We start from the raw sequence: 27,876 nt of genomic DNA, 5'->3' as shown, positions 1-27,876 counted from the left end.
AACACTGGTAGTTGGTTGACCCTATCCAAAGTGGACTAGCTGATTAGCCCGTCTACAGAAATTCAAGGCCAAAGTGGTGTGTTAGGGTTGGACCCCTCAACCACCAGGATCCTCTCTCTCCCCTTTACAGGTTGCCATGCACGGCAAACACGTGGGGGATGTTTAGTTCCTAGAGTAAGTAAACTGAGAGTACAAAGTATTCTCTGGGAGGTCTTCCAACCATGTACAGGAATCCACACTCAGAGGAACTTAGCAGTGCAAGACTAGAGGGAAAGCAACTAGTCATCACCACCCACTGTCAACTCTTTTACCAACGAATAGTGGGATTGATTGTAGGTTTATAATGCACCTGCAACTGAAAGGGCGAGTATGTTTCGTGTGACGGGGATGTGAACTCACGATCCTGAGATTAAGAGTCAAGTGCCCTAACCACCTGCATAGGTTTTAAATTGTCAGACAGCATGGGGTTTGACAGTGACACTAGATTTGTGTGGTCACACGCTCACTGAATCACAGACTGTATCTTCCACTTAGTGCTTTGGACTTTTGTAGTCTAAAACGCTAAAAAGAAATTAAGGTGAAAGAGTCAAAGAACTTTTTTGTATAATGGATCCCAATGATATCTAAAACTTTTTCAATGCTCTCCCATTTAAAAATCGGCTGTAACACGTCAGATACATTACCTACATTTACAGTTACGACAGAAAGTGTTCGTACCCCTGCGTCGTGAGTAGTGTTTTTCCTTATAACTTAAAAATTATCACGATTAGGATAATGAACGTAAAGTATATTATAAATATTATACTAACATACATCTACATAATTTTTTATGTAAATTGAACAAAAAATAAACTATTTATAAACAAATAACCAAACATAGGAGGGGCAGAAAGTCTTCGTGCATCTACTTTAACGGTCTGTTGTGTAACCTTTCAAGTGAATTACTTGGCGCAATCTCTCCTCATAGCCCTCCATGATCGTTTGATAGTACTCGACTGGTATTTTCTTCCATCCTTTTTTACAGAAGGCCTCCAATTCTTGCAAGTTTTTCGGATGACGCTGATGAACCCTGGTCTCCAACTCATGCCAAACGTTTTCAATTGGGTTGAGATCGGGTGACTGCGATGGCCACTCCAGAACGTTTATATTGTTCTTCTGAAACCAGGATTGCACATATTTCGATGTGTGCTTAGGGTCAGTGTCGTGCTGGAAGATCTAACGACGCCCAAGCCGTAAGTTCCGAGCATCATTCTTGATATAAGAGCCTAATATATCAACGTACTCTTCTTTTTTCATAATTACGTTGACACGGTGAAGGCTGCCTTCACCAGAAGAGTTGAAAAAACCCCAGAGCATGATCGAGCCACCTCCTTGTTTAACTGTAGAGACGGTGTTCTTTGGAAGATTGCGTTTCCCCTTCTTACGGAAAATATTGCAAACATCATTGTGGCCGAAAAGCTCGATTTTAGTCTCGTCTGACCAAAGAATACTCTTCCAATAGGTAAAGGGTTTATCTACATGCTTTTTTGCATACCTCAGTCGTGCTTCTAAATGAACAGGCTTTAAATATGGAGTTCTACGAGGACGGTATCCTTTGAACCCAGAAGAGCGCAACATGTTCGTAACTGCAGAGGTGCTTACTTCGACCCCAGTTTCCCTTACCAGTTTCTCTATGTTAATACGTGTTTAACGAGGATTCCTACTAACTTCTCTGAGAACCTTCCTCTTGGTGGTCTCTGGAATTTTGGTGGGGCGTCCGAAACGAGGGAGGTTAGCAGTTAATCCTGTAAGCTTAAACTTGGCAATTATACTTTGAACAGTAGATTTTGGCACATTAAGTTGTGTAGCAATACCGAAAAGAGACACACGAGACTTGTATTTTACAATAATTCGGTTTTTTAAGTTACTGGACAGTTGTTTCCTGTTCGTCATGATGACCAAGCAGATAATGATGGAGACGGCGCTAAATTGCCGTTAGTACATTTTTTGCTGGCTAAATTCCAATAATTATGAACCCAGTGTGTAGTTATGGAATGGTATAATGTAGTTTATTCGCCAAACTAAACAAATTTTTTACGGGAATATCAGTTTTTTCACACGTTCTGAAATGTACGAACACTTTCTGCTCCTACTGTTTTTGGTTATTTGTTTATAAACAGTTTATTTGTCGTTTAATTTACATACAAATTATGTAGATGTGTGTTAGTATAATATTTATAATATACCAGTGGTGCACAAACGTTTTGAGTCAGGGGCCATAAACAGACTTCTCGTAACCGTTAGGGGCCACAAAAAGTGAAGTTTAAAATCGTCCCACAGTTGTTTCACACAAGATGGACATCACATTTAAGAACACATAAATAACGATTACATCAAAGAGTTTGCACATTATTCTAAGAAATGTTATGATACGTCAACTGTCACAAAGTCAGTGCGATGGATGATACTGCATGTCATCTACGAGCTTAGAAATGTCCGGCTTGATGTTTGACGTTGAAAGACGCAAGACTGTTTCCAGATGATCATCAGTAAGCTGATTCCGAGTGTTGTTTTTGTTCAATTTCATATGCGAGAAAGCCTGTGCACAGTAGTACGTGCTGCCAAACATGCTGGTGTGGACAAGTGTGTTCTCTTTCAGATTAGCAAATGTATCAGGCAACGTTTTGTAGAAGTCAAGCAAACTGTTTTCTCAGTAAATAGCACGCAGTTCATCAGATGCCTTGAGATTAGTAAGTTCGAGCTGATATTCTGCTGACAAGTTATCCACTGACACACTGAACGGGTCAGCAAAACGTTTCATCAACAATCTGCATTGGTTAAAGTCATGAGGCCGTGAGTTGAAGGATTGAATCAAGGTATCTAGCTTCCCAACATAAACTTGTGTGTCAATGTCCTGATTCTTCTCTAGCTGTGACTGGAAAGTGGGAAAGTGCACGAAGTTGCCTGATGCTGCTTGCTGCCGGAACAACTGCAACTTTGTCCTGAAATCACGTCTCAACGTGATTTGCAAGCTGATAGACAAGCTAATTTTTGCCTTGTAACTTCCAATTCAGATCACTGAAGTCTTGTGTCATGTCGACCAGAATGGTCAAATCAGCTTGCCATGCTGGATCAGTCATGGAAATCACTTCTGCACCTTTGTTCTTGCTTCTGAGAAATTCCATCACCTCATCAATCAACTCCCAGAATCTTCTGAGCATCTTCGCTCGACTCAGCCAGCGTGCTTCACAGTGATACACAAGGTCATCATAGTCTGAATCAATTTCTTCAAGAAGACTTAGAAACTGGCGGTGATTGAGCCCTCGTGATTTGATGAAATTAATGGTTTTCGTCACTAATGCCATCAGTGCCTGAAAACTAAGTTCTTTACTGCACCGGTTCTGTTGGTGAATAATACAGTGCAACTTCATCAACTGTGTGTTCTGCTTTAATCGACGCTTCATCAACATTGCTACCAGCCCGCTACTTTCACCGGTCATGGCTGGTGCTCCATCAGTTGTCACACTTACCAGTTTCGTGAAATCCAATGAAACACTACTACACAGTCGTACTGTTTTCTCGAATAGAGCAGACCCAGTTGTCTGACCCTTCATGGAACCCATGCCGATTAGTTCCTCTGTGATATCAAACGATGACGACACACCACGAACAAAAACTAGTAGCAGTGCTGTTGAACTGATGTCAGTCGACTCGTCTGCTGCAAAAGAGAAGTAGACAAAGTTGCCTGCTTTATTTGTAAGCTGCCTTGTCACATCTGCTGAGAGGTGTGAAATTCTTCGTTAAACTGTCATACGATTCAAAGCCACCACCTGTAGCTTGCGAACTGCTTCCGGGCACAACTTTTCCGATGTAGTAATCATACATTGCTTGACAAAATCACCATCAGTGAATGGTCGGCCAGATTTCGCTATCATCAACGAAATATCGTAACTGACTTCACATGTTGCACCTAAATCTGCTGACTGCTTTGAAAAAACGTTCTGCTGGTGATTCAGCGACCGCCACAGAGATTCAATTCGAGCTGTTCGTTCATCACCGACAACGTTGTGGAAATCTTTATGCTTCGATTCATAATGACGCTTTATATTGGATACCTTCGCCACTGCTACTGTCGAATGACACAGCAGACAAATCACGTTCTTCTGTTGTTAAACAAAACTGTATTGCGCAGTCCAATCATCATGAAACTGCCGGTTTGCTTCGTCAACTCTTCTTTTATGATTAGCTGCCATTTTTGTTACGAAATAATATCAAAAGAGGGCTCGTAAGTAAATCTCGAAGAACAATTGGAACGCGTGAGATTTTGTAATTACGGGAATATTAGGTCATTGCGCCAATGATTAAATGCCTGTGCGTTAACGAAATTTGATTACTAAATTTTCTTTATTGCTCGACACAAATATGGAACCATCCAGTATTTAATTTAATGCATATTTTTCTATAGCGCTTAATCTTTGCGCAGGCGCGAACTCTCTATGTTTGACTTTCCCGTTGCACCACTGTAATATACTATACATCGATTAGCCTAGTCGTGATACTTTTTAAGTTATGAGCAAAAAACTACTGGGGACGCAGGGGTACGGACACTTTCTGTCGTAACTGTACATTACATAGCAGAAGGTTCATGTCATATTCATGAGCAGGCTATTGTTCTGGACATGTGGTTCAAGGCTAATGTAATTCTAGAAATGTTGAAAGATCTGGTAAAACCTGTTGTACTTCACCTCTATGACACCCAATATCTTAAAATGTGGGTAGATGTAATATTTTGTACAAGAAATACTGATCCATAAAATATTATGAATACTGGGTACACTGTGAAAACCAGCATCTGAGAGATTCTGATGACGATGGAAACACCTTGTCTTTATTCAGAATGTAACTCGTTGCAGAAACAAATAGTTTCTTAAAAAAAGTGGTAACTCGCTGGTTTTATACAAAAGTCTCAAAAAGGAAGTGTTTACTATTATTTCTTGAAGCTGTAAAGCAGGCGGAGACAAACTACCAAAACTAAAAGATGTATTTAAAAGGTAAAGTCACCTGCATTCTGACAAAGTCCTAATTGAGGTAAACGTGGACCTTGTTTAACAGCCACATAGGAACTTATTTCACCCATACTGAACATAAAAAGCTATGTTTTTGAAGGAAAGATTCCACTTGACAAACGGTTCTGGTCAGGTGTTTAAAAACTAAAGACTATTTTGAGATTTCACAATATACATTTTTTCCTGTTTGGTTACTAGAAGATGCATATCTTTGGAAGTCATTTCCACCAAAATGAAGCATCAAAATCCCATAAGCCACTCAATGTGTGAAGCCATCGCAAAATTCACATCAATTTGAACTTCAGTAACAAGTGCTACTGGGACTTGATTGTAGCACCTTATATTTAAGATCTATTCTCATCGGTTATGTGAATTTGAAGATGCTTAATACGTTGAATATTTCTAGACTGATCGATCGCTTATTTCCACGTACAAAGAAGTGCTTAACTTCCATTAATTATAATAACTAGTACGATAAAAACGGTAGTCGAGTTTCTCATGGTAAATGCAACTTATCTACGCCTGTCTTTGATACACTGCAATTTAGACTTTTTTACAAAGTGTTTTACTGATTATGGCTTTTTATTAGAGCAACTACCGGTAACTCTGAGCTCAATTGATTGAGTTATGGGCTAAATTAAAACGTACAATTGCCTACCAGTTAAGTACGTAGCTTATTTTTGAGATAACATGATTAAGTTTTGGCCTCCATTTACTGATACGAAAGTTCTTTTATCGCGCATACGGATGAGCTAACAGGTAAATACAGGGAAAACACTTCCCCATTACCACTACCCGATTATCTCTTCAAATCTGCATCTGATCACTGGAACAGAACAAAGATGCACATACAAAATTGCTTTTGTGAGAAAAACTCGTACAAATGTTTTTCATTTCTTAGAGAATAAAATCAAACATTCACATATTCTACTGAAGTAAAATTGCTGGTACATAACTAAAATATTAAATAATAAAACAACCTTACGTTACTTAATTAGAAACATCAGTTACGATTGAACTTAGTGTATTGATATAACAAACCATGTAAATGAGAAGTTTGTTTAAATAAAATTCTCTGGTTTGATTAATTACTTGTTGTTAGTTAAGAACAAATTTGGACAATGGACTGTGCTCTTACTCTCAACAAATATCAAACCTCGACTTTTTGTGATAATGACTCAGACTTTTGCTGAACCACTGATGTGGGACAGCATCTTTGGTAGTTGTCAGCTGTGTGTGTTTTTCTTTTAGCAAAGCTACATCAAGCTATTTGCTGAGCCCACGGAGGGGAATCGACCACTCCCCAATTTTAGCTTTGTAAATCAGTAGACTTATCGCTGAACTAGTGGGGGCGTTGTCAGCTGACAGCGTTATTTCAAATACTGGTTAAATAAATCTTTCGGATAGTCGTTACAAGATATTTAGTAAAATTGGTTAAACCGTGGAAGGCCCGGAATGATCAGGTGGGTTAAGGCATTCGACTCGTAATCTGAGGGTCGCGGTTTCGAATCCCAGTCGCACCAAACATGCTCGCCTTTTCAGCCGTGTGGGTGTTATAATGTGACGGTCAATCTCACTATTCGTTTGTAAAAGAGTAGCTCAAGAGTTGACGGCGGGTGGTGATGACAAGCTGCCTTCCCTCTAGTGTTACACTGCTAAATTAGGGATGGCTAGCACAGATAGCCCTCGAGTAGCTTTATGCGAAATTCGAAAACAAACAAAACTTAATCACAGTTTTAAAACATATTCCTGTCAGAGCTTAAAATAAGCAAGATTAATACACTGCTGGCCAAAATCTTAAAGGCAATGAACATAAAGAAAAATATGCAATTTGCGTTGTTAGACTCAACCACTTATTTGAGTAGAGCTTCGAAAGATGAAAATAAGAAAAAGGGAAAATAATAATAAAAAACTTGTTTAGCATTTAATAGGGAAAGTGTGAACACTATGAAATTAGCCTAAAGACTAGCTGGTCAAAAGTTTAAGACCACACTGAAATGAAGCATTAATCGGTAAACACGTAGCGAAATTTAGTCATTTGTGTTCAAGCATTAGCGTTGTCAAAGTCTCCCACTGACATCTCCTGTGTTAGATTGGGTAAAAACATAGCAAAGGCTAAAAAGTTAACAGAGTTTGAACGTGGCAGAATTGTCAAGCTTCAAAAGTAAGGTCTCTCTCAACGTGCCCTCGCTGGTGAGATTAGGCGTAGTAAAACTGCTGTTGCAAATTTTTTAAAAGACCCTGAGGGATATGGAACGAGAATTTTAAGTGGTCGTTCCAAGAATATTTCGTCGGCGTTTAGCAGGAGGATTCGACGGGTTGTTTGGCAAGACACCAGCCGATCGTCGAACCAGATTAAGGCACTTACGGACGCAGAATGCTGCTCAATAACAATAAGACGGCATCTACGAGAGGAAGACTTTAAAAACCATAAACGTCTTCAAAGGTCACACCACGAAATAATTCGGTTAAACTTTGCTGAGAAGCACCAAACTTGGGACGTAGAAAAGTGGAAAAAAGTTTTGTTCTCTGGTGAGAAAAAAATGTAACCTGAATGGTCTCGATGGTTTCCAACGTTACTGGTACGATAAGGATATCCCACCGGAGACATTTTCTACACGACACAGTGGAGGAGGTTCCATCATGATCTGAGGCACTTTATTCTTCCATGGAACAATGGAGCTTCAGGTTATACAGGGGCATCAAACAGCAGCTGGCTACATTGGCATGTTGATGAGAACATCTTTATTGACTGTAGGCCCTCGCTTGTGTAAAAATGACTGGATCTTTCAGCAGAACAACGCTACAATCCACAATGCCTGCAGGACAAAGGACCTTTTCATGGTGAATAACGAATTGTTTTGGACCATCCAGTGTATTCGCCTGAACTGAATCCCATTGAAAATGTTTGGGGTGGATGGCAAGGGAAGTCAATAGAAATGGACGTCAATTCCAAACAGTGCATGATCTTCGTGAAGCCATCTTTACCACTTGGAATAACATTCCAGCCAGCCTTCTGCAAACTCTTATATATACCATGCCAAAGTGAATGTTTGAAATTATTCGCAATGACGGCCATGCAAATCACTACTGAGACCTCTTGTTGGGCATTTCCTACCCTGTTTAGGACTTTTTTTTTGGTATGGTCTTAAACTTTTGACCAACTAGTATTTAGGCTAATTTCAGTGTTCACATTTTCTCTATTAACGCTAAAAAGTTTTTTATTTTTATCTTCCCTTTTCTTATTTTCTTCTTATTTTCATCTTTCGAATCTCCACTCAAATAAGTGGTTGGATCTAACAACGCAAAATGCATATTTTTTCTTTATATTCATTGGCCTTAAGCTTTTGGCCAGCAGTGTATGATGATTAATTAAATATAACTGTAGTAAAGTGTTATTACCGTGATCCTTTGTTGAAGTGGAATATATTTCGAAGTAATAAAATAAGACAATTTACGAAAGTAATTTTATATGAATAGTAAGAGGAAATACTGGTGCACGCTGGAGATAAAATATATTTACCGTCATTAATATTAACTTTAATAGCCAGTTAGCACCAAAGTAATTTCTTATAAAACTCATTCTACTACTACAAGTGAAGAACTAATGTTCACGCCACTGTTGTACATGTTAAAATACGAGTATGCCTCATATTCCAGCTGCTTCTGAAAATGTATCTTGTGTTAAATCTAAATGATCCACCAATTTTTCAAATGCCTGCTTTTTGTTATATTAATAATTCTTTTTAGGATAACAATACAAGTTGAAAGGACACATTCTATACACTTGGTCTGGTGATGCTTTTGGAGACACTGGTCGAACGTGGAAATTTGTAAAATATTCAAAATGAGCATATTTCTCATAGAGAGAAAAGGATATCTGTCAAGTAAAAACTGGGTTTGCTCACGAAGGGTATGAGATAAAATAAAATAATTAAATTTAAATCTACTGGTAAGACAGCATATTTAGATTATAGAAGATCAAGAAAATTGGTGAAACAGGGAATTACAACATCAAAAAATGTATGAGAATAGATTGGCTGAAAATGTAAAAATTAGCAGAGAGGATTATTTTAAACATATAAAGGGTAAACAGAATCTTAGGATGAGGGTAGAACATTTGAAGAATGATAAAACAAGCTTGTAACTGATGGTTGTAATGGCTGGGTTATTAAATTTTGCCTTTTCTTCAGTTTTTACTTATGAAGACTTAAGCTGTATTCCACATCCTCAGCAGATACATGGAAATGAGATAAAAGACATTGCCTTTACTGGGAGCTTTTTACGAAACATTAGGAAGTTTAAAAAAAGATAAGGTTTCAGGGCCTCTTAATATTATCCTAAGGATCTTGAAGAATGTTAAGGATTGGATATATAAACCACTTGGTACCATTTCTTAAGCCCTTAAATAGTGAGCAGGTACCAGAGGATTGGAAGTTAGCTAAAGTAACTCCTCTTTTCAAGGAAGGTGATAAAGTTGTCCCAGTAATCATAGACCCATTACTCTTCCATCATTTGGGGGAAACGTTTTGGAAAATTCATTAAAAAATGTGTGCAAAGTTATTTAACAAAGTGTAGAATTTTATTGGATAGTCAACATGGTTTTCACTGTGAAAAAAATCTTGCCTTACGCATTTTGTGTCATTCTTTGAATAGGTTACCGCTTGCGTAGATATGAGAAAGGGTGTAGATTTGGTATATCTGGATTTTCAGAAGGTATTTGACAAGATACCACATAAAAGTATTGTAAAAGCTATCTCTGCAGGTGTTTGATATAAATTAACTAACTGGATAGAAGAGTGACTTGATGTAAGAAAGCAGAGGGTTTTTTATAAATTAAGTCAAACTGGTTTAGTACCTCACGTCTCAGTTTTAGGACCTTTGCTCTCTTTGATTTACATCAATGAAATAGATAAAGGAATGGTCAATATATTACTTAAATTTGCTGAGGATACTGAAGTCTTTGGCCTGGCTTGCTGAAGAAGGATGCTGCTGAATTACAAAATAATTTAGACCATTTAGCGAGTTGGGTGAATAAATGGCAGATGGATTTTATTTATAATAAATGCAAGATAATGCATGTAAGTTAACATAATTTGAATTATAATTTGGATAGGAATAACTTTGTGTTATGAAAGAAAGGGATCTTAGTGTCATGATTAATCAGTTTCTTAAGTCATCCAATCAGTGTGCTGTTGTTAGTGGTATAGCAAATAGGTTGTATCTACAGAAATATTGAATAAAAGTGTAAAGAGGCTATAATTTCATTGTATAGGTCACTGGTTAGACCACATTTGAACTATTTTGTTCAGCCTTGGGCTCCTAAAGAAATACATTAAATTGTTGGAAAGGGTTCAGAGGGGGACTACTAGATTGGTGCCAGAGATGGAGGGTTTGTCAACGAGTGATTAAGATCTTTGAAGAAAAAAACAAAGAGATAGAGGGGGATCTGATTGAGATGTCTAAAATTGTTAAGATAATTGACAGTGCTGATGCATCACCATGTTTCATAATTAAGGAGTGAATGGCAGAACTAGAGGCAGAAGTCATTTTCATCTGAGACTATTTTTCTTTAGAATGGATTGGTAAAGACAGTAAATTTAAGAAATATCTAATGCTGACAGAAATTATTTCTTTATTGATGAAACAACATTGAAAATTGGTACCAACTGCATTACAATAACAGAACTTTACTGAAAGGGTTTCAATAACAAAGGTTAAAGCAACAACATTTCAGATAATCCAGTTTTACCTTTGTTTCATCATGAATACATTGCTTCAATGATCGACTGAAGAAAACACATTCCACAAGATAGTAGCATGGTTATAAAAATAGGTTTCTAAGTGATGCCTAACTTGTCTTATGCAATCTTATACTTCTGTCCTTTCATCCTATTATCTTCAGAAATAACTCAGAGTACTCACATGGCCTTATCATATTGATCCCTCTGGATAATCTAGTAAATTCATTAAGGAAATGAGATCTTAACCTATTCCTATAAAATAATCCTCCATCCTCCAGAATCACCTTACTTGCCCTCTTATGAACCCTTTCCAGTAAGTCAATATCCTTTCTTAGATGAGATCAAAACAGTAAATAATATTGTAAGTGATACTTGATAAACATGCGACTGTCAAAACTCCACCAGACCAGGTTTACTGTAATCCAACTGAGGACAGTGTAATGTAATGTAATTACAATCACAGTCTCTACACAAGAAGGTATGCTTATCAGACCCATGCCACAAGCCAATCGAACAAGCCCAGCAATAAACTGTTCACTAATCAGAGATGTTGAAAAAACCCACTTGTAGAGAAATATATATGCAAAAACGGCTTGTTTGGGTTGAGAAAATATTTTACATAGAAGAGCGAACAACGTTTCGACCTTCTTCGGTCATCGTCAGGTTCACAAAGGTTGTTAGCTCTTCTATGTAAAATATTTTCTCAACCCAAACGAGCCGTTTTTGCACATATAAACTGTTCACTACATTACTCAGTAGGTTGCTACTTAAATTGTAAACTAATGTTGACACATTTCTTGTAAGAATACACTATACCAGATGTTTTTTATGCTCTGTCAGAAATGATTTAAGACTTTTGGACAGGTGTGCCCAACAGGCAAAAACAGGGCACAAATTCTTACACAAAATTAACTTTTTTTCCATAATCTTAATCAAGGTTCCTAAATTTGTACCTAGTTTTTCATCATGTCTAACTGACTGAAAGCAAGACCACTTTGGCACAGCATCACAGACGAAACTCAATAGTCAAAACAAAGTTCACTTTATTTCCCAATTTTCTTTTTCTTTCTTCCTTTTTCTGAATATTCAAAATCTCAACATTATTCCTGTATCTTTGAATATTTATTTAGAAGAATACTCAGCTCTCAATAAAAGCTTGTGACTTGGTAAGTTAGTTTAACAACAACAGTTAAATATACATCACTTTAGCTCAGAACTGAATCCCACAGTTAACTCCTCACATACTACAATAAAGTGAGCTATGTATTCTTAAGATGGCTGGTATGTGTATTAAAACTCTCTTTGTTAACCTGAAGATTGCTTAAGAAGTCGAAACATTACTCTGTACCTTATTTTAAGTTTTAATGCCCTTACAAGTCATCTTGACAATACATTTTTACTTCAAGCGGGTTTCTCGTCATCACAAAAGTGAGTTATGAGTGGCTAAACAAGTTTAACTGTTTTCAGTAATTAATTATACCAAAACAACAAATATATTTACCAGAATTTACTTTTCCAATAAATGTGAGATACATTAAGAGTGAATTCACCACCCACAATTTGATAAAACCACACAGACTAAACCAGTAAACTACAAGTGTATGTATACTAACAAAACTGTAGTAGTATACACACACACTAACAGTACATCTGTTACATACGTGTTACAGATACAGAATGTGATATACTTTATCCCTTGTTTAAACACTATAGTTGACATCAAAATATTTTCTATTAATGTTACATATAGTGATAAAAGGTTTCACATATATTCATGTAATTCTTTGTCATTAAAACATATCTACATTTCTTTTCATCTTTATCATGTATAAGGGAAAGGAGACTATAACAACTAAGTTTATTAATGTTACACAAACCAAATACACGGCTACAAAATTATGGAAGCTTTAAACCACTGTTTTCAATGACTAATCAAACCCTGTCTTCACCATCTTGTACTATTATAAGTATATTTTGTTTCATACCAGTGAAACCAATAAAAAAGTTTAAAAACTTAAAATGTAAAACAGGTTATCATACTGAGTATAAATATTCATAGCTATATATACATAGGAACTAAGAGAAATAAGTCATGTATAGTTTATCATTACTAATAAATTCAACAAACACTAAAACCCAACCTGAGAAATTAACAAAATAAGAACAAACCTCACTAATATGGGGGTTAGAAGCTACCAATTTACTGAAACATCATTCTAATTTCACAGTAACATGAGGGTTAGTATTCACTGATTTACTGAAACATTATTCTAATTCCACAGTAACATGGGGGTTAGCATCCACTGATTTACTGAAACATTATTCTAATTTCACAGTAACATGGGAGTTAGCATTCACTGATTTACTAAAACATCATTCTAATTTCACAGTAACATGGGGGTTAGCATCCACTGATTTACTGAAACATCATTCTAATTTCACAGTAACATGGGGGTTAGCATCCACTGATTTACTGAAACATCATTCTAATTTCACAGTAACATGGGGGTTAGCATCCACTGATTTACTGAAACATCATTCTAATTTCACAGTAACATGGGGGTTAGCATCCACTGATTTACTGAAACATTATTCTAATTTCACAGTAACATGGGAGTTAGCATTCACTGATTTACTAAAACATCATTCTAATTTCACAGTAACATGGGGGTTAGCATCCACTGATTTACTGAAACATCATTCTAATTTCACAGTAACATGGGGGTTAGCATCCACTGATTTACTGAAACATCATTCTAATTTCACAGTAACATGGGGGTTAGCATCCACTGATTTACTGAAACATCATTCTAATTTCACAGTAACATGGGGGTTAGCATCCACTGATTTACTGAAACATTATTCTAATTTCACAGTAACAAGCAGGTTAACATGTACTGATTTACTGAAACATTACCCTAATTTCACAGTAACAAGCAGGTTAGTATCCACTGATTTACTGAAACATTATTCTAATTTCACAGTAACATGGGGGTTAGCATCCACAGATTTACTGAAACATTATCCTAATTTCACAGTAACATGGGGGTTAGCATCCACTGATTTACTGAAACATTATTCTAATTTCACAGTAACATGGGGGTTAGCATCCACTGATTTACTGAAACATTATTCTAATTTCACAGTAACATGGGGATTAGCATCCACTGATTTACTGAAACATCATTCTAATTTCACAGTAACATGGGGGTTAGCATCCACTGATTTACTGAAACATTATTCTAATTTCACAGTAACAAGCAGGTTAGCATGTACTGATTTACTGAAACATTACCCTAATTTCACAGTAACAAGCAGGTTAGTATCCACTGATTTACTGAAACATTATTCTAATTTCACAGTAACATGGGGTTGGCATCCACAGATTTACTGAAACATCATTCTAATTTCACAGTAACATGGGGGTTAGCATCCACTGATTTACTGAAACATCATTCTAATTTCACAGTAACATGGGGGTTAGCATCCATTGATTTACTGAAACATTATTCTAATTTCACAGTAACAAGCAGGTTAGCATGTACTGATTTACTGAAACATTACCCTAATTTCACAGTAACAAGCAGGTTAGTATCCACTGATTTACTGAAACATTATTCTAATTTCACAGTAACATGGGGATTAGCATCCACTGATTTACTGAAACATCATTCTAATTTCACAGTAACATGGGGGTTAGCATCCACAGATTTACTGAAACATTATCCTAATTTCACAGTAACAAGCAGGTTAGCATCCACTGATTTACTGAAACATCATTCTAATTTCACAGTAACATGGGGTTGGCATCCACAGATTTACTGAAACATCATTCTAATTTCACAGTAACATGGAGTTGAGCATCTACCGATTTACTGAAATATTCTAATTTCACAGCAATGTGGGGGTTAGTATCTACTGAGCAGCAAAACATTAATTCTAATTGTACAATGATCCAATTTATCAGATGTTGTCACAGAACAGGTAATAACAACTGAGCATTTTGTTTCCCCACAGAATCACTGTACAGTATTCGGAGATGTAGCCTGAGAATAACTGTGTTCTTAAAGATGTTAGGAGAAACATACGGGTTTAAAAAAAGGTGACTACGCACTTTCATAAGATAGGCTTTTCAAAAGCAGTTGTATTATACTGTTTCATATTACTGTCCACACATTCTTAAGGTGTTTGAGATATCATACAATTACCTTAGAGAAAATAATAGTAAACTGAAATGTTCTCCATTAAATGAGTAAAACAGTGGTAAGAGCTTAAAAATCAAACAGGTTAACTACAATTTGATAAGTGAGAAATTGGAAAATTAGCTTTATCCACAAATTCCACCGATTTGTTACATATCAAAAGATAGTGCTATCTGTTAACATATATGATACATAGCTCAGTAAACAGGCCAGTTACTACAGGAAGGTGATGCTAACTTTGGTATGACTAAAAAGTAGTTGAACTGCTCACCTATTCCTACTTATTGCTCTAACATTATGTAACTCCGAAGCTACATAAACAGCACTTCCTATCACATCTCACAGAAATTAGGTATTTTATTGTCTTTAATAAAATACTGATTACATAACATCAGAGTTGTAAGATTTTTCATCAAGTAATATAACTCATTCACATCACAGCTGAGCAATTAATGGATTTTAATAATTGTTTGACAATCAGGCTCATTAATCAATCACATTAAACTAATTGATTATTCTCACAGAAAACTTGGACAGTTAGAATACACAAAATTAGTAACAGGCAATAATTCCTAAAGTTTATTAACCTAGAATAAACTGTAAAAATTAATGAGAAAATGGTAATATTTCAATTACTAGAATAGTTGGATTAATTAAACCAGTAATAATCAGAAATGTTAACTGTGATTAATCATTTATACCAATTAATGTAGAAAAGATGAATCAAGTCACATGTTCAGCTAAGATTATAATATGGAAATATTTATCTGGAAAAGGTTAACTGCTACTACTTTTACAAACTACTTAAAAATATCTAAACCCAGAAATGACATCACACATAGCGGATGAGACACCAATAACAGGCAGTACTAGCAGTAACAATGAAAGTTAAACAACAACATACTAAAACAATCTGTCACAGTCATCCCTCTATATAAAATAGAAACCAAAACCACAAATGTTTTACTTCTATGGAGAAAAAAATCCCCATCAAAGTGAATATCATCACTCAATGTAAACTTTAACCACTCACCAAACGATTATATGCTTTAACACTTGGCAACTTAATCAGCCATTCCTGGCTAATATCACAATAAGTCCTTGAAACCTAATGAAATTTAGTGCAAAAACTTGTACTACACAATATACAGGGCTTGCACCTAACTCTCTGACCAGCAGTAGATAATCTGCTACTTACCAGAAAAGTGACTCAAGAAAATTTTTTGGACGATGACAAAAAAAAACAAAAAAACCATTCACAAATAGCTGTTGTTAGTAGACATAGCTAGTCAGTTGATGTAATCTGTTTTTGATCTTACATTTGTTAAAATATTACCAGATTTCTGATGTGTGGTTGTCATAACTATCCATCTTTGTATGAAATCTAAAACGTATTATAATAAAACTCTAATGTGCTTTTTTAAATTTAACTACTACAACACAATTATCAGTTATCATGGTGTGACTACTACAACACGTTTATCTGTTATCATAGTGTGGCAAGTACAACATGCTTATCCATTATCATAGTGTGGCTAGTACAACATGCTTATCCATTATCATAAGAGTGGCTAGTACAACAGTTTATCAATTATCATAGCATGGCTACTGGAACAGACTTATAAATTATCATAGTATAGCTACTACAATAAACCTCACAATCACTTTCCATAATGTGGTTTCTACCATAAATCATATTCCTGGACCCAACATTTTTCTTTAATAATTTTGACCACTGTTCACAAGTATTCTGAATATTCATCACGATGGTACTATTATCAACCGGCTAGTAAATTCTACTACTTACACAACCACTGATTACAACAGTATCTGCTGAATTTTTACCATATAGCTGCCAGTAATTTCAAGCCCTGAATTTTATCATCTTAAATTTTATCTTATTGAATAGCCAAAGAACTTGCATTTGAAATTCAAAACAAAAGAATGACCTTGAAAATTAATTTGAGAAACATAAAAAACAAAAACAGAAATTAATAATATTCTCATGTTTTCTGTTCACAGGAGTAAAAAGAAACAGACTTATAAAATATTGATAGTTTAGAAATCATGGTTACTTAATATTTTCACTCTAAAGTATATAGAAACATTATTATACTGAGTGTTTTATAACTTCCACTGTTTAGAACATGTTTTGTATGCAATATGTAGAGTATGACCATATATAGTCATGTGGTGTGTTAGAATGGCATTATGATCACACTAAACAGTACCCTTGGATACAAGATACTTCATCCAAATTTAACCTTTAACGAGTAACTACAACACATACATCGTCTTCCCCTGTAATCCAATTAGTCAACTACAACCTGAATTTGAAAACACTATGTCCACCAATTTCCTGAAGAGTGAAAGTGACTTTGAAACACTTGCAACTTAAGTTTATTACATTAATGTAATATTTATTAGGAGCTGAGCCAAATACATTTCAAACTAAAATATACCAGTAACAAAAGATGTTCTTATTATGTTTATCATTCCTACTGTTGTAAACATTTAAAAATCATACAACTTTCAATGGCAGTGTTTAGGATGGCAAGGAATGAAATGGGCAGTGTTTGGCTTGGTATGGAGAAAGTCCAGATACTAGATAACACATGAAAAAAAAGTATTATCAGAGAAAGAATATATTCAGATTGACAAAAAAGCTAACGTTAGTACTGAAGATAAATACAATGGAAAACTGTGTTTTTAGAGTTTGTTTTGAATTAAGCACAAAGCTACACAATAGGGCTATCTCTGCTCTGCCCTTCACAGGTATCAAAACCCAGTTTTTAGTGGTGAGAGTCCATAGACATACTGCTGTGTCACTGGGGTACACCTTTAGAGTAGCAGATAATGTCCAAAATCATAAACAATTTAGGATTCAGTACTGATGATGGTGAACAAAAAAAGTAAAATACAAAAAATTTAAGAAAACCTTGCACGAGGGTTACACATGGCACAGTAAAATAATGGAAGTGATCAACATGCATGTACAAAATAAGAAATACAAAGATACATAAAAACTTGCATTACACAAGATATATTCTCAAAAATGCATGGAAAAAATATTCAATTTTAGAAGAGGCATGAAAAAAATTAAACTTGAACAAACTGTTCGATTTCTTTGCATGCCTTTCTAAAAGCTAAGAATATATCAATGTTCATTAAAATACAAAACCATATGAGTGATATTTTTGTGTATAAATGATAACAAAAAGAAAAGAATGTTATGAAAGGATGAGTACAGTGCCTGAGTTGACACTGTCGTAACTTTATGTCCAATGCCTAAAATACAGAGATGAAAACAGCTAATTTAAAATTAAACACTTCTATACATCAAGTAATATTCATGCTATATTTACAAATAACTGCATAAAATCTTCAAAATACTGTTATGCACAAGTCAAAAAACCAAAATACATTAAGAATTTCAGTTTGTCTAATCAACAAACACCAAAATATTATCAGTGATTCTCACAAGTTCATGTATTATGTAAATTCCACTTGATAACTTACTTATTACAAGAATCTCTAACTATAAACAAAACCACGCTGGATGCTAATTATGCACACACTCATCTATCTGAGTGTAGACATCCAATTTTAACATCACTGTGATTGGTGGAATCAGACATGCTGCCACTGTCTGAAGTGTTGCCACTGGACAATCTTCCATTGTGGTCTGATGATACTGTATGTTTTGGTTGAAATTCCGTGATAATAACAGTGACATTGTTCACAGTTATTGCTTTCTGCTGAGCACTGCTGCGATCCACGTTCTTTAGTCGGGGTCTATAAAAAGTTGTAGTTAAAAGTAAAAACACTTTACTGACTTTTATACACTGTAGAAATACACAAAAGCACTGTGAATATATCTCAACACACATGTAGTACAAACATCATAAACATTCTTTCAAAAAAACAAGTACTTGTCATTCAATAGTCTAAATATGACAACTAAGTAATTTTCATATACAATTAGTATCAATGAAGGTCAAAATAAAAAATTATTTTAGTTTTAATATATTAACTCATTGAAAATTAATTCCAGTGGTAATGTCAGCTTATATGATTCTCCAAGCTACTGGGATGTCTTTTTTCTTGTTGTATTCATGAATCTTGTTATTACTTGTTTTTGAGTACATCACACTATTAAAGCCCTGATATAATTTCTTTAGGTGACTCCATCTGGTGGTTATCATGTGTAACAATATTAATAAGAAGCTCATTCCTACTTCTAAGTGGTTGAGTACAATAACCTAATCCAAAGCTTACCCAACTAGTTACCAAAAACCTTGTTACTAAAAAAAAAAAAAAGAAAACATGTATCTCTTATATTCATATGTTATATAAATATTTTATATATTTTATAATGAACGGTTTCACTTGAGCAAATCCTGTTCAAAGCCTTAAACTCTGTAAAACAATTGAGTATATCCTAAAGAGAACTTCAAAGACAAATTCAAAACATCCTTCTTGGGATCTCAAACTCTAAAGAAGCTATTCAGTTCATCAAAATTGATTAATAACAGTCAGCAAATCCTTGTATGAGTCTTAAACTCTGTTAGACAACATTAGAACATCCTTTTGAAGATCCCAAACTCTGTGAAGAAGTCCTAATATCTGTTGTTAAAATCTCCAACTCTATCTAATAGCTTTAACACTCACTCTTCAAGATCTCATCTCAACTTGCATAAACTAGCTTAGTAATATTTTCCAGTGCTATAAATACAATAAATGTTCCTGTTCCTTCTGCAGTGGAAATAAATAACTGAGCAGCATCATTACACACCACATAACAGAAGGATACCACCTTTACTTTGGAACATCAATATAAAATCTTAATAACAGTTGAGACAATGCTTACCTATTTCTCTTTTTTGGTAGAGCTTCTGTCGAAGAGTTATCCAAATTTTTTTTCTCCAACTTTGAAGGGATTTTTTGCTTGGCCTGGGGTGGAGTATAATGGTGAACAACTTGCTGAGATACAAGTTGCGGGTTAAGCCGTGGTTTCCTATATAAAATCAAGGTCCATACACTTCATCACGTAAAGACTGGATTTTTATTAATTTAGTATTAAAAAAATCAAGAGACAATTCTAATTATTAAATTATCATGTTGAGGTTGGTACATTTGTACATTTGAAATAATCCTAGTTTATTTCATTAAATACAAGTTGTTGTTATTTTTACAAGTGTTCCAATTCTTTGATTCCTGTATTACTAGATACAAATAGTTCAATTTGAAATATGTTCTTAGTTTGATAACTTTGAATAAATTTAAAATGTAATACACAAGACATGCCTTTCAAATACACACATAAAAAAACTTGCACAATTCAGTAACTCTTGAAGATTTTTTCTTGAACTATTCTGTGATATAAATGACCAGAACACACAACCAATATTGTTTCTTGGAACAAACCGATCATAATATTTTATAGTCAAAATTTCAACCAACAAGTATTTCTTTCCACCATATTTGTCTCTTCATATACCTATTTAAGTGTGGGAATGCACTACATACAGAACAGGTATGTTCATCATCCACAATTTATATCATGTACTATGGGTGGAATTTTACACAATTTATCATCATTACTGGCCAGGACCCAACCAGATAGTCTAGGTTCTACTGTTTGGGGTTGCAATTATATGGCCATGAAACCTGCATCCCACACTGCTGATTGGAGCAATTGGGCCAATACTTGTATACATGTCCATGTGTACTTATGAATGGACCCCTTCAGGTTGGCAGACCTTCTCAACCTGAATTAGACCAACATCCCAACAAGATCTTTTATGCCACACATAACTGGAGGAAACAAAATATCTGGTCAGAAATTTTGAACACTAATCCCTGTTCCACAACAGTGTTGGCAAGGTGAAGTCCACTTGCCCTCAGAATTATGGGGAGAACATGGAACAAACTGTGCTCAACCAAGGACCCACGAGAAAATCAATCTGCACTTGGAATTACGAGGAGACCATGGACCTTCTTCCATGAACAATGTACTGAACTAATATTGATCAAAAAGAAGGGCCATGCTCAAACCAACTGGACAACTGAGCTTCAAATCTGAACTGGAACTATGAGTAGGTTCCTTTGTAGGCTAGTGCTTCCAATGACATCTGAGAAAAAAAACATCCAGAGAGCCCCCCAACTTTGCCCTCTTCTACAAGAGTGGAAGAAATTCACTCTAACATTTTAGGGGAAAGCCTCTGTCCATGACCCTAGTGACTAGGAACCAAGGACTTCTTAGCTATACTTGAAGAACCTGGGGGTAATGCAAGTTGGGGATGACCTGGAAACAGTGCAATAGGTGAATCAAGTTTCCCACATTTTTAAAATCAAAAGAACATGATATATTCTGTACAATGTTGAGCAGGATCCCCTTATGATGTACTCATGATAGTCCATGAGTGATGGTTTACCATAGTACAGTAATACCACCTAGCCAGCCACTAAACAGTCTTATGGAACATCTCTTTTCTACAGAGTCTGATGCAACCTATATAAAGTATACAGAATTAATGGTTGCTAATGTGGAATTATATTCACTAAACCACATCTGTCTGGGCAACACTTGTCACAGAGAAATTCTTTAAAAACAAAGTAATAGACCATGAAAGGTAAAGTAGAGATAAACACAAAAATTAAAATACTTCTCTATATAATCTGGTTAAAGTGGGTAAAATAGCTACAGAGAATAGTTAAAAACCCTCAAATGAAGATACTGCCAGATCATACAAGTAATGCGAGACATAAGAAAGGTTCACATACCAGCCCACACAATGTCCTTCAGCTGACAATTCAACCAAGCTGCAAATGATATAGAAATATGATGAATCCGATTAGACATGAATAGCAGAAAATTCCTCACCCTCAAGGAGAGCCCAGAATAAGGGATATGAATTAGTCTCACATCCATGTCAATGTAACCAGGGATAAATCCTAGGAAACTGAATGACCAGAGCAAATAAAGTTATTGACTAGATTCTCACTGGACATAAAAAGTAATCAAAATATGACTGGCCATAAAAGTGAGAAATAGTGATCATATGAAGCAGTGAAAAGAATTTATCTCTTCCTTGTCTGATAGTGTCTTAGCAAGAAAGAACCGATCTGAGGACCTAAGTAGAATGATAAAGCATCCTGTGAATAATCAGTGCAAACAACCCCAATTGGTAATGTCTGCAGGCCAGCAGCAAATTTCAGACACAGGTAATACATGGCACACAAGACTAAGGTCACAAACGTGTTGAGAAAGGGCATGTAGCGTAATTTAATAAGCCAATTAGGTAACTAGAACGGTTGTTATGGACAAAGGACTCAAAGAGACTTAAGGAAACTGGAAACTACTGGGAACACAAGGAACTTTTGTCTTGAGATAAGTCTCCTTGAGTTAGATATTTTCCATAGGGTATCAAAAAGTTAAGGACTACATATGTAGACCCAAACTAAATTGTTTTTCTAAATCTTTGAGTAGTGTTCTAGAGCGAACTAGTGTTACAAGAGATGACAAGCATTGTTAAGATATTTATAGCTCAACTAACTCTATTTCTGTAATTGAAAAGTATTGAAGAAACTATAATTATAAAATGTTTTATCAAGCCACCTAATACAAGAAATCATAACACACTCTGCCGTACATTCACCGAGTATCTGCTTCTGTACACCTACCGAGTAGAAGTCCCTTTTCTCACATCACACATCAAGCACTTAAAAGCTTCTGCAGTATTACGATAAGTACAAACGCTGCAGTCCCAGTAGCTTTCTTCACCTGTTTTAGACTGTCTTCTGGTTCTTCTGTAACAAATAAAGCACCAAGTGTTTGACAACAATATTCTAGAAATGTACAAAAGAAACAAGATTTTCATTTCACTTTCAAAGACCAACAAAGAGTTAAATAGCCCATCTAGTCAACCCCATTTTCTGTAACTAGTGTAATTTACATTACTTATAAAAAACCTCTAATCTTGCATCTAATTCTGATTTATAAAGTGCTTCACACAACATCCTCTTACATTCTTACACTGATGCAGGCTGTACCACACCTGAAGGCAAGCTATTCCACTGGATGACTATTATGAAAGTAATAATGTCTTTATGTACAAGCTTTACACATCTCAAATTACTTAAATGAATTTATCAACCTTCCAAAATTAGTGAGCATTAAAGCTTTAAAAAATAAATAAAAAGCTTCTATCATCAACGTACCCATGACAAACTATTAGTAATCTATTAACCTTTCACAAACTGTTTATACAACCATGAGAAAAGTCTTCCACAAATTGTTATTATAATGTTACAAGTCCACCACACAAAACTTCTGTTAAAAATGAATCATTTTGGGTCTTATCATATTTAACAAGTAATACAGTTAAACTTTTTAATGAATGAAATGGTAAAGCCTGTAAGGATAAAACTAGTTGGAAAATCAGTTACAAATACATCAGTTTGCCAGCTGTGATGAAAAGGAAAAGGTCATTTATGATGTTTTGAACTCATTCATTTGTTCTGTTATAGCTGTGTAATACAAACAAAATTGTAAATGTTATATTTGAGATCATTATTATTCTGTGAGTTTTAGCAGTCACAATTATTTTAGATGTATTGTTTTCAATTTTAATGTAAATTAATTTTTCAAAACTTGAGTAATGAAGTGAGTCTGGTAATTCAACATTCACAACTGGTACTTACTTTTTAAATTTACTGTTTAGATTCAAACTTAATATTTTCTAACTTTACCTTACTAACATCTGATAGACTGAGTACTATATTCAAAATATATTTTTTGTATTATGTTAACTTCAGACAGGTACTCCACATGTACCATTTGAATGACTAAACACAAAACTATAAACTAATGGTATAATAATCTGATTGTGACAGGTGTTAAAAATAATTTATATTTCATGCAATGAATTAAGTCAAAAGAAACTTTCTTAATGTTTGCTAATTTAATATACTTTCTTAGAGGACATGAACCATATGCATATGATTTGAATCTTCCATTGGTATCAACAGTTAGAGAAAAAACAGAAAAATCTAAGTTCACTCATTTTTAACTAATAAAGACACTTCAACAGAACTATTAGTGTTATTACTACAATATAACAGATACAATTAAAAAGTTTAAGAACAATCTGTTGGTACATCTAGGCCATACCATTCACTAAACTTTAAAAAGCAACTCATATCATTTAAATATTTATCAAGCTTTCCCTTAAATTTACTGTATGTCATATTTGATAGTAACCCATTTCATAGGCCTACTACTTAAGATGATAAAACTGTCTTCAGTGGCAGATATAAGGTTGTATGGACCCATGGGTTAATAATTTTTGTGGGCCTTATATCCCATGTAATTTTACACAGAATAAAATTATCAACAGATCCTCATTAAAACCATAGGCCCTTGGGCTAAGCCCCCTTTAACTCCTACCTAAATACACCACTGACTGTCTTAGCTGAAGGTGATTGCTTATCTTAGAAAGACACTAAATTGTTAAGTTTGTGTTCCTTAGCCCTATCACACTCACCACTACATACCAAGAACATGTTGCATCCTCACTATCAATTACCTTAGCAATCATAAAAATGTCAATTAAATCCCTTTTAATTATTTTCTTTTTTTTTCAACAACCTTGTATGACAACCTTTACATCCAAAATATCTTTCTAGTACTTATAGTTGCCCTCCTCCAAGCCCTTTCCAACAATTCAATACCTTTCCCCTGGTAAGGAGCCCAAGACCAAACACAATACTCCAAATGTAGCATAACCAGTGGGCTACACAATGAAATCATAACCTCTTTATATGTTATGTATGCTGATTCATAAAAATTCACTGATCCTTAATTTAAATGGATTACAAAACTGTTCATAAACAAACTAAAACTTTACTATAATAAAAAAAAAATTTTTTTTGAATGTTCGTTCCTTATAAAGAATATTTTTACTCCATTGTCAATGTCAGTGATTACTCTTAAGGTTATTTTGAAAATAGAAGACTTAAACAATTGAAGAACACCTCTAACGTTACAAAAATGTTACTATTGGTATTAAGTTCTGGAAAATAAGAAACGGTCGTGTTTTGGAAATACAAATCGGGAAAGATTCATATCTACTTGTTATTAACAAGTTGGTTTGCTTCTTTACACACACCATTCTTCTAAATTATACTGAACTCGCAAACTTGAAGCTCTGAAAATAGTAATAAAATTATATGTTTCTCATTACCTGTTTGGACTTTTCTTTGATTCCATTTTAAAATCTGTATTACATTACACCTTTCAAAAGCTATATGATGATTTTAATATCTGAAAACTTCAATATCAAAATTTGAAAATCGATACTGTCTAAAGACTTAATGATACCTCAGGTAGCAAATGGCGGACACTTTCTCGGATTCTCGCTAGGGAAATCACCATGGAGGTTAAGAATATATTTTTACCGCCATAGAAATCGTCATAAAATGTAAATAAACGTTTATTACTTTTAATTTGCCGAAATAAAACATCAAATTATAAATAAACAAAAACGATCATATTAAATCGTATTAGGCGTTTAATAACTCATAAAATCAAATAAAAAAAATTGTTGCATTTTATGCAACAAGTATTTTGATTGGTTGAAGTTTCATTCTTTTTTTGTGTTACTGATATTTTGCATTATACGGTTAATGTAAAATAACTAATTAAATTAATTATTTAGATAGGCATCCAATAGGGGCCCAGCATGATCAAGTGGGTTAAGGCGTTCGACTCGTTATCCGAGGGTCGCGGGTTCGAATCCCGGTCGCACCAAACATGCTCGCCCTTTCAGCCGTAGGGGCGTTATAATGTAGGTCAATCTCATTATTCGTTGGTAAAATATTAGCCCAAGAGTTGGCGGTGGATGGTGATGACTAGCTGCCTTCCATCTTGTCTTACACTGCTAAATTAGGGACAGCTAGCACAGATAGCCCTCGAGTAGCTTTGTGCGAAATTCAAAACAAACCAAACAATTTTAAATTTATATTATGTATTTACAAGGCGGCTAATATGAATATTAAAACTTTAATTAAAATAAACTACAGAACAACGTTTCAACCTTCTTAAGTCATCTTCAGTCTAACAAAAAGAGTTTTTACTTCAAGCGGGTTTCTCGTCATCACAAATATTCTATATTATTTTATTGTTCTTTTCTTTTTATGGCAAAAGTTTACGAAGTTTTAAATCGCAGTCTAAATTTTCATAGTGTCAGAAATCTATGCTACGCAACTTTTTAGTTAAGTTTGTCCCAACTTTTATAGATTACAGTCAATATCTGGTTGATCACTTGTGCTTCAATTTTTCCAAAAGTTGTGTTTAAAGTTAAAAACTATTGGATGCGTGTTTGTTTGTTTTTCGCGCAAAGCTACACGAGGGCTATCTGCGCTAGTCGTCCCTAATTTAGCAGTTTAAGACAAGAGAGAAGGAAGCTAGTCATTACCACCCACTGTCAATTCTTAGGCTATTCTTTTAACAACGAATAGGGGGATTGGTCAATACTTTATAACGCCCTCATAGCTGAAAGGGCAAGCATGTTTGGTGTGACGGGGATTTGAACCCGAGACCCTCGGATTACAAATTGAGTGCCTTAACTATCTGACCATGCGGGGCTGGATTAATAAATAAAAAGCATTATACACACTAATTCGAAATCTTGAAAAGTTAATAAATGAAAACGATATCAAACAAGACGATTTTATTAATTCTGGGATGTTTAAGAAAGGGTTAAGTCTCCTGGACCAGGTAGTATATCCCTCAGGATTTTAAAGGTGGTTAAAGATTGAATATTATTTTTATCAGTCCTTGAATAGTTAGCAGGTACCAAAGAGTTGGAAGCTAGCTAATTTAATTCTTTTGTTCAAGGAAGGTGATAAAAATTGTCCCAATAATTTTAGCCTTACATCACTTGTGGAAAAAGGTTTGGAAAATTTGTTTAAAAAATGGTTTGCTAAATCATTTAACAAAGTTTAGAATTCTATTGGATAGTCAACAAGGTTTTACCTAAGGCAAATATTGCTTTACAAATGTTTTGACAATATTCGAAAAACATTACTGTTTATGTAGTTGAGGATAACGATAAAGCTTTGGCGAATCTGAATTTTAAGATATCATTCTAGAAGTCTCCACGTAAAAAAAAGGCTTGTAAAAATTCTTTCTATAGGTGTTTGAAATAAGCAAATTGGACAAAAGTGTGGCTGGATAAAGAGAAGGCAGAGGGTTCTTACAAATTGAACTCAGTCAAACTCGATTTATCTCACAAATGGGGTACTTCAGGACTCAGTCTAAGGACTATTGTTGTTGTTTTTTATTTACATCATTAAATAGCTTAAACTTGCGGAAGATATTAAGGCATTGTATATTACTGGCTGTAAAGAGGACGCTGCTGATTTACAAAAATATTTAATTCATTTATTGAGTTGTGCAAATATATGACAGATGGGTTTTAATTATAATAAATGCAAGATAATGCATATAGGTTATTATAATTTGAATTATAAGTATAATTTGGATGGGAATAACCTTAACAGTGTCATGAAGGAAAGGGATCTTGGTGTAATATTTGATAAGTGTTTTAAGCCATCCAAGTAGTGTGCTGTGCTAGTGGGAGAGCAAGTAGAATTTTAGTTGTATCTAAAGATATACTAAATACGAGTCTAAAGAGGTTATAATTTCATTGTGCAGGTCACATTTGAAATATTGTGTTAATTCTTGATCACCTTACCTTAGGAAAGACACTGAATTGGTGAAAACGTTCGGAGAAGGTTTATTAGAATGGTACCTGGGTGGAGGGAATGTCATATGCAAAGAAGCTGAAATCTCTCAAATTGTTTTCTCTTTGAAAAAGA

The 27,876-nt window shown here is 34.7% G+C and overlaps 1 protein-coding gene across 2 annotated transcripts; it reads right to left on the bottom strand.

The window, feature by feature from the left end:
• Positions 1 to 12,281: 12,281 nt before the first annotated feature.
• On the bottom strand, positions 12,282 to 25,414 carry LOC143238013 (YY1-associated factor 2-like). 2 transcript variants are annotated; one of them, XR_013020396.1, is made up of 5 exons: positions 25,239 to 25,414; positions 22,678 to 22,803; positions 19,862 to 20,008; positions 18,511 to 18,786; positions 12,282 to 17,595 (listed from the first exon to the last, which is right to left on the bottom strand). XR_013020396.1 is itself a non-coding variant. In XM_076477926.1 (4 exons), exons 1-4 carry the CDS (start codon positions 25,262 to 25,264, stop codon positions 18,570 to 18,572), a joined length of 516 nt encoding a protein of 171 aa, XP_076334041.1. In that variant the 5' UTR covers positions 25,265 to 25,414; the 3' UTR covers positions 12,282 to 18,569. The 2 variants fall into 2 exon arrangements, 1 of the variants encoding a protein (XP_076334041.1); XM_076477926.1 differs by having other exon boundaries at positions 12,282 to 18,786.
• Between the last annotated feature and the right edge of the window lie 2,462 nt (positions 25,415 to 27,876).

The sequence above is a fragment of the Tachypleus tridentatus genome, chromosome 1 (genome assembly GCF_004210375.1).
Source record: "Tachypleus tridentatus isolate NWPU-2018 chromosome 1, ASM421037v1, whole genome shotgun sequence".
Classification (NCBI taxonomy): Eukaryota; Metazoa; Arthropoda; class Merostomata; order Xiphosura; family Limulidae; genus Tachypleus; species Tachypleus tridentatus.
This window is presented reverse-complemented; position numbering and strand designations above follow the sequence as displayed.

Excerpts from the sequence above, each read along its gene's own strand:
- LOC143238013 (XM_076477926.1), bottom strand. The coding sequence starts at position 25,264 with ATGGAATCAAAGAAAAGTCCAAACAG. Across the intron at positions 22,804-25,238 it reads TCAAAGAAAAGTCCAAACAG|AAGAACCAGAAGACAGTCTA; the intron begins GTAATGAGAAAC and ends TATTTGTTACAG. Across the intron at positions 20,009-22,677 it reads AGAAAAGGGACTTCTACTCG|GAAACCACGGCTTAACCCGC; the intron begins GTAGGTGTACAG and ends GATTTTATATAG.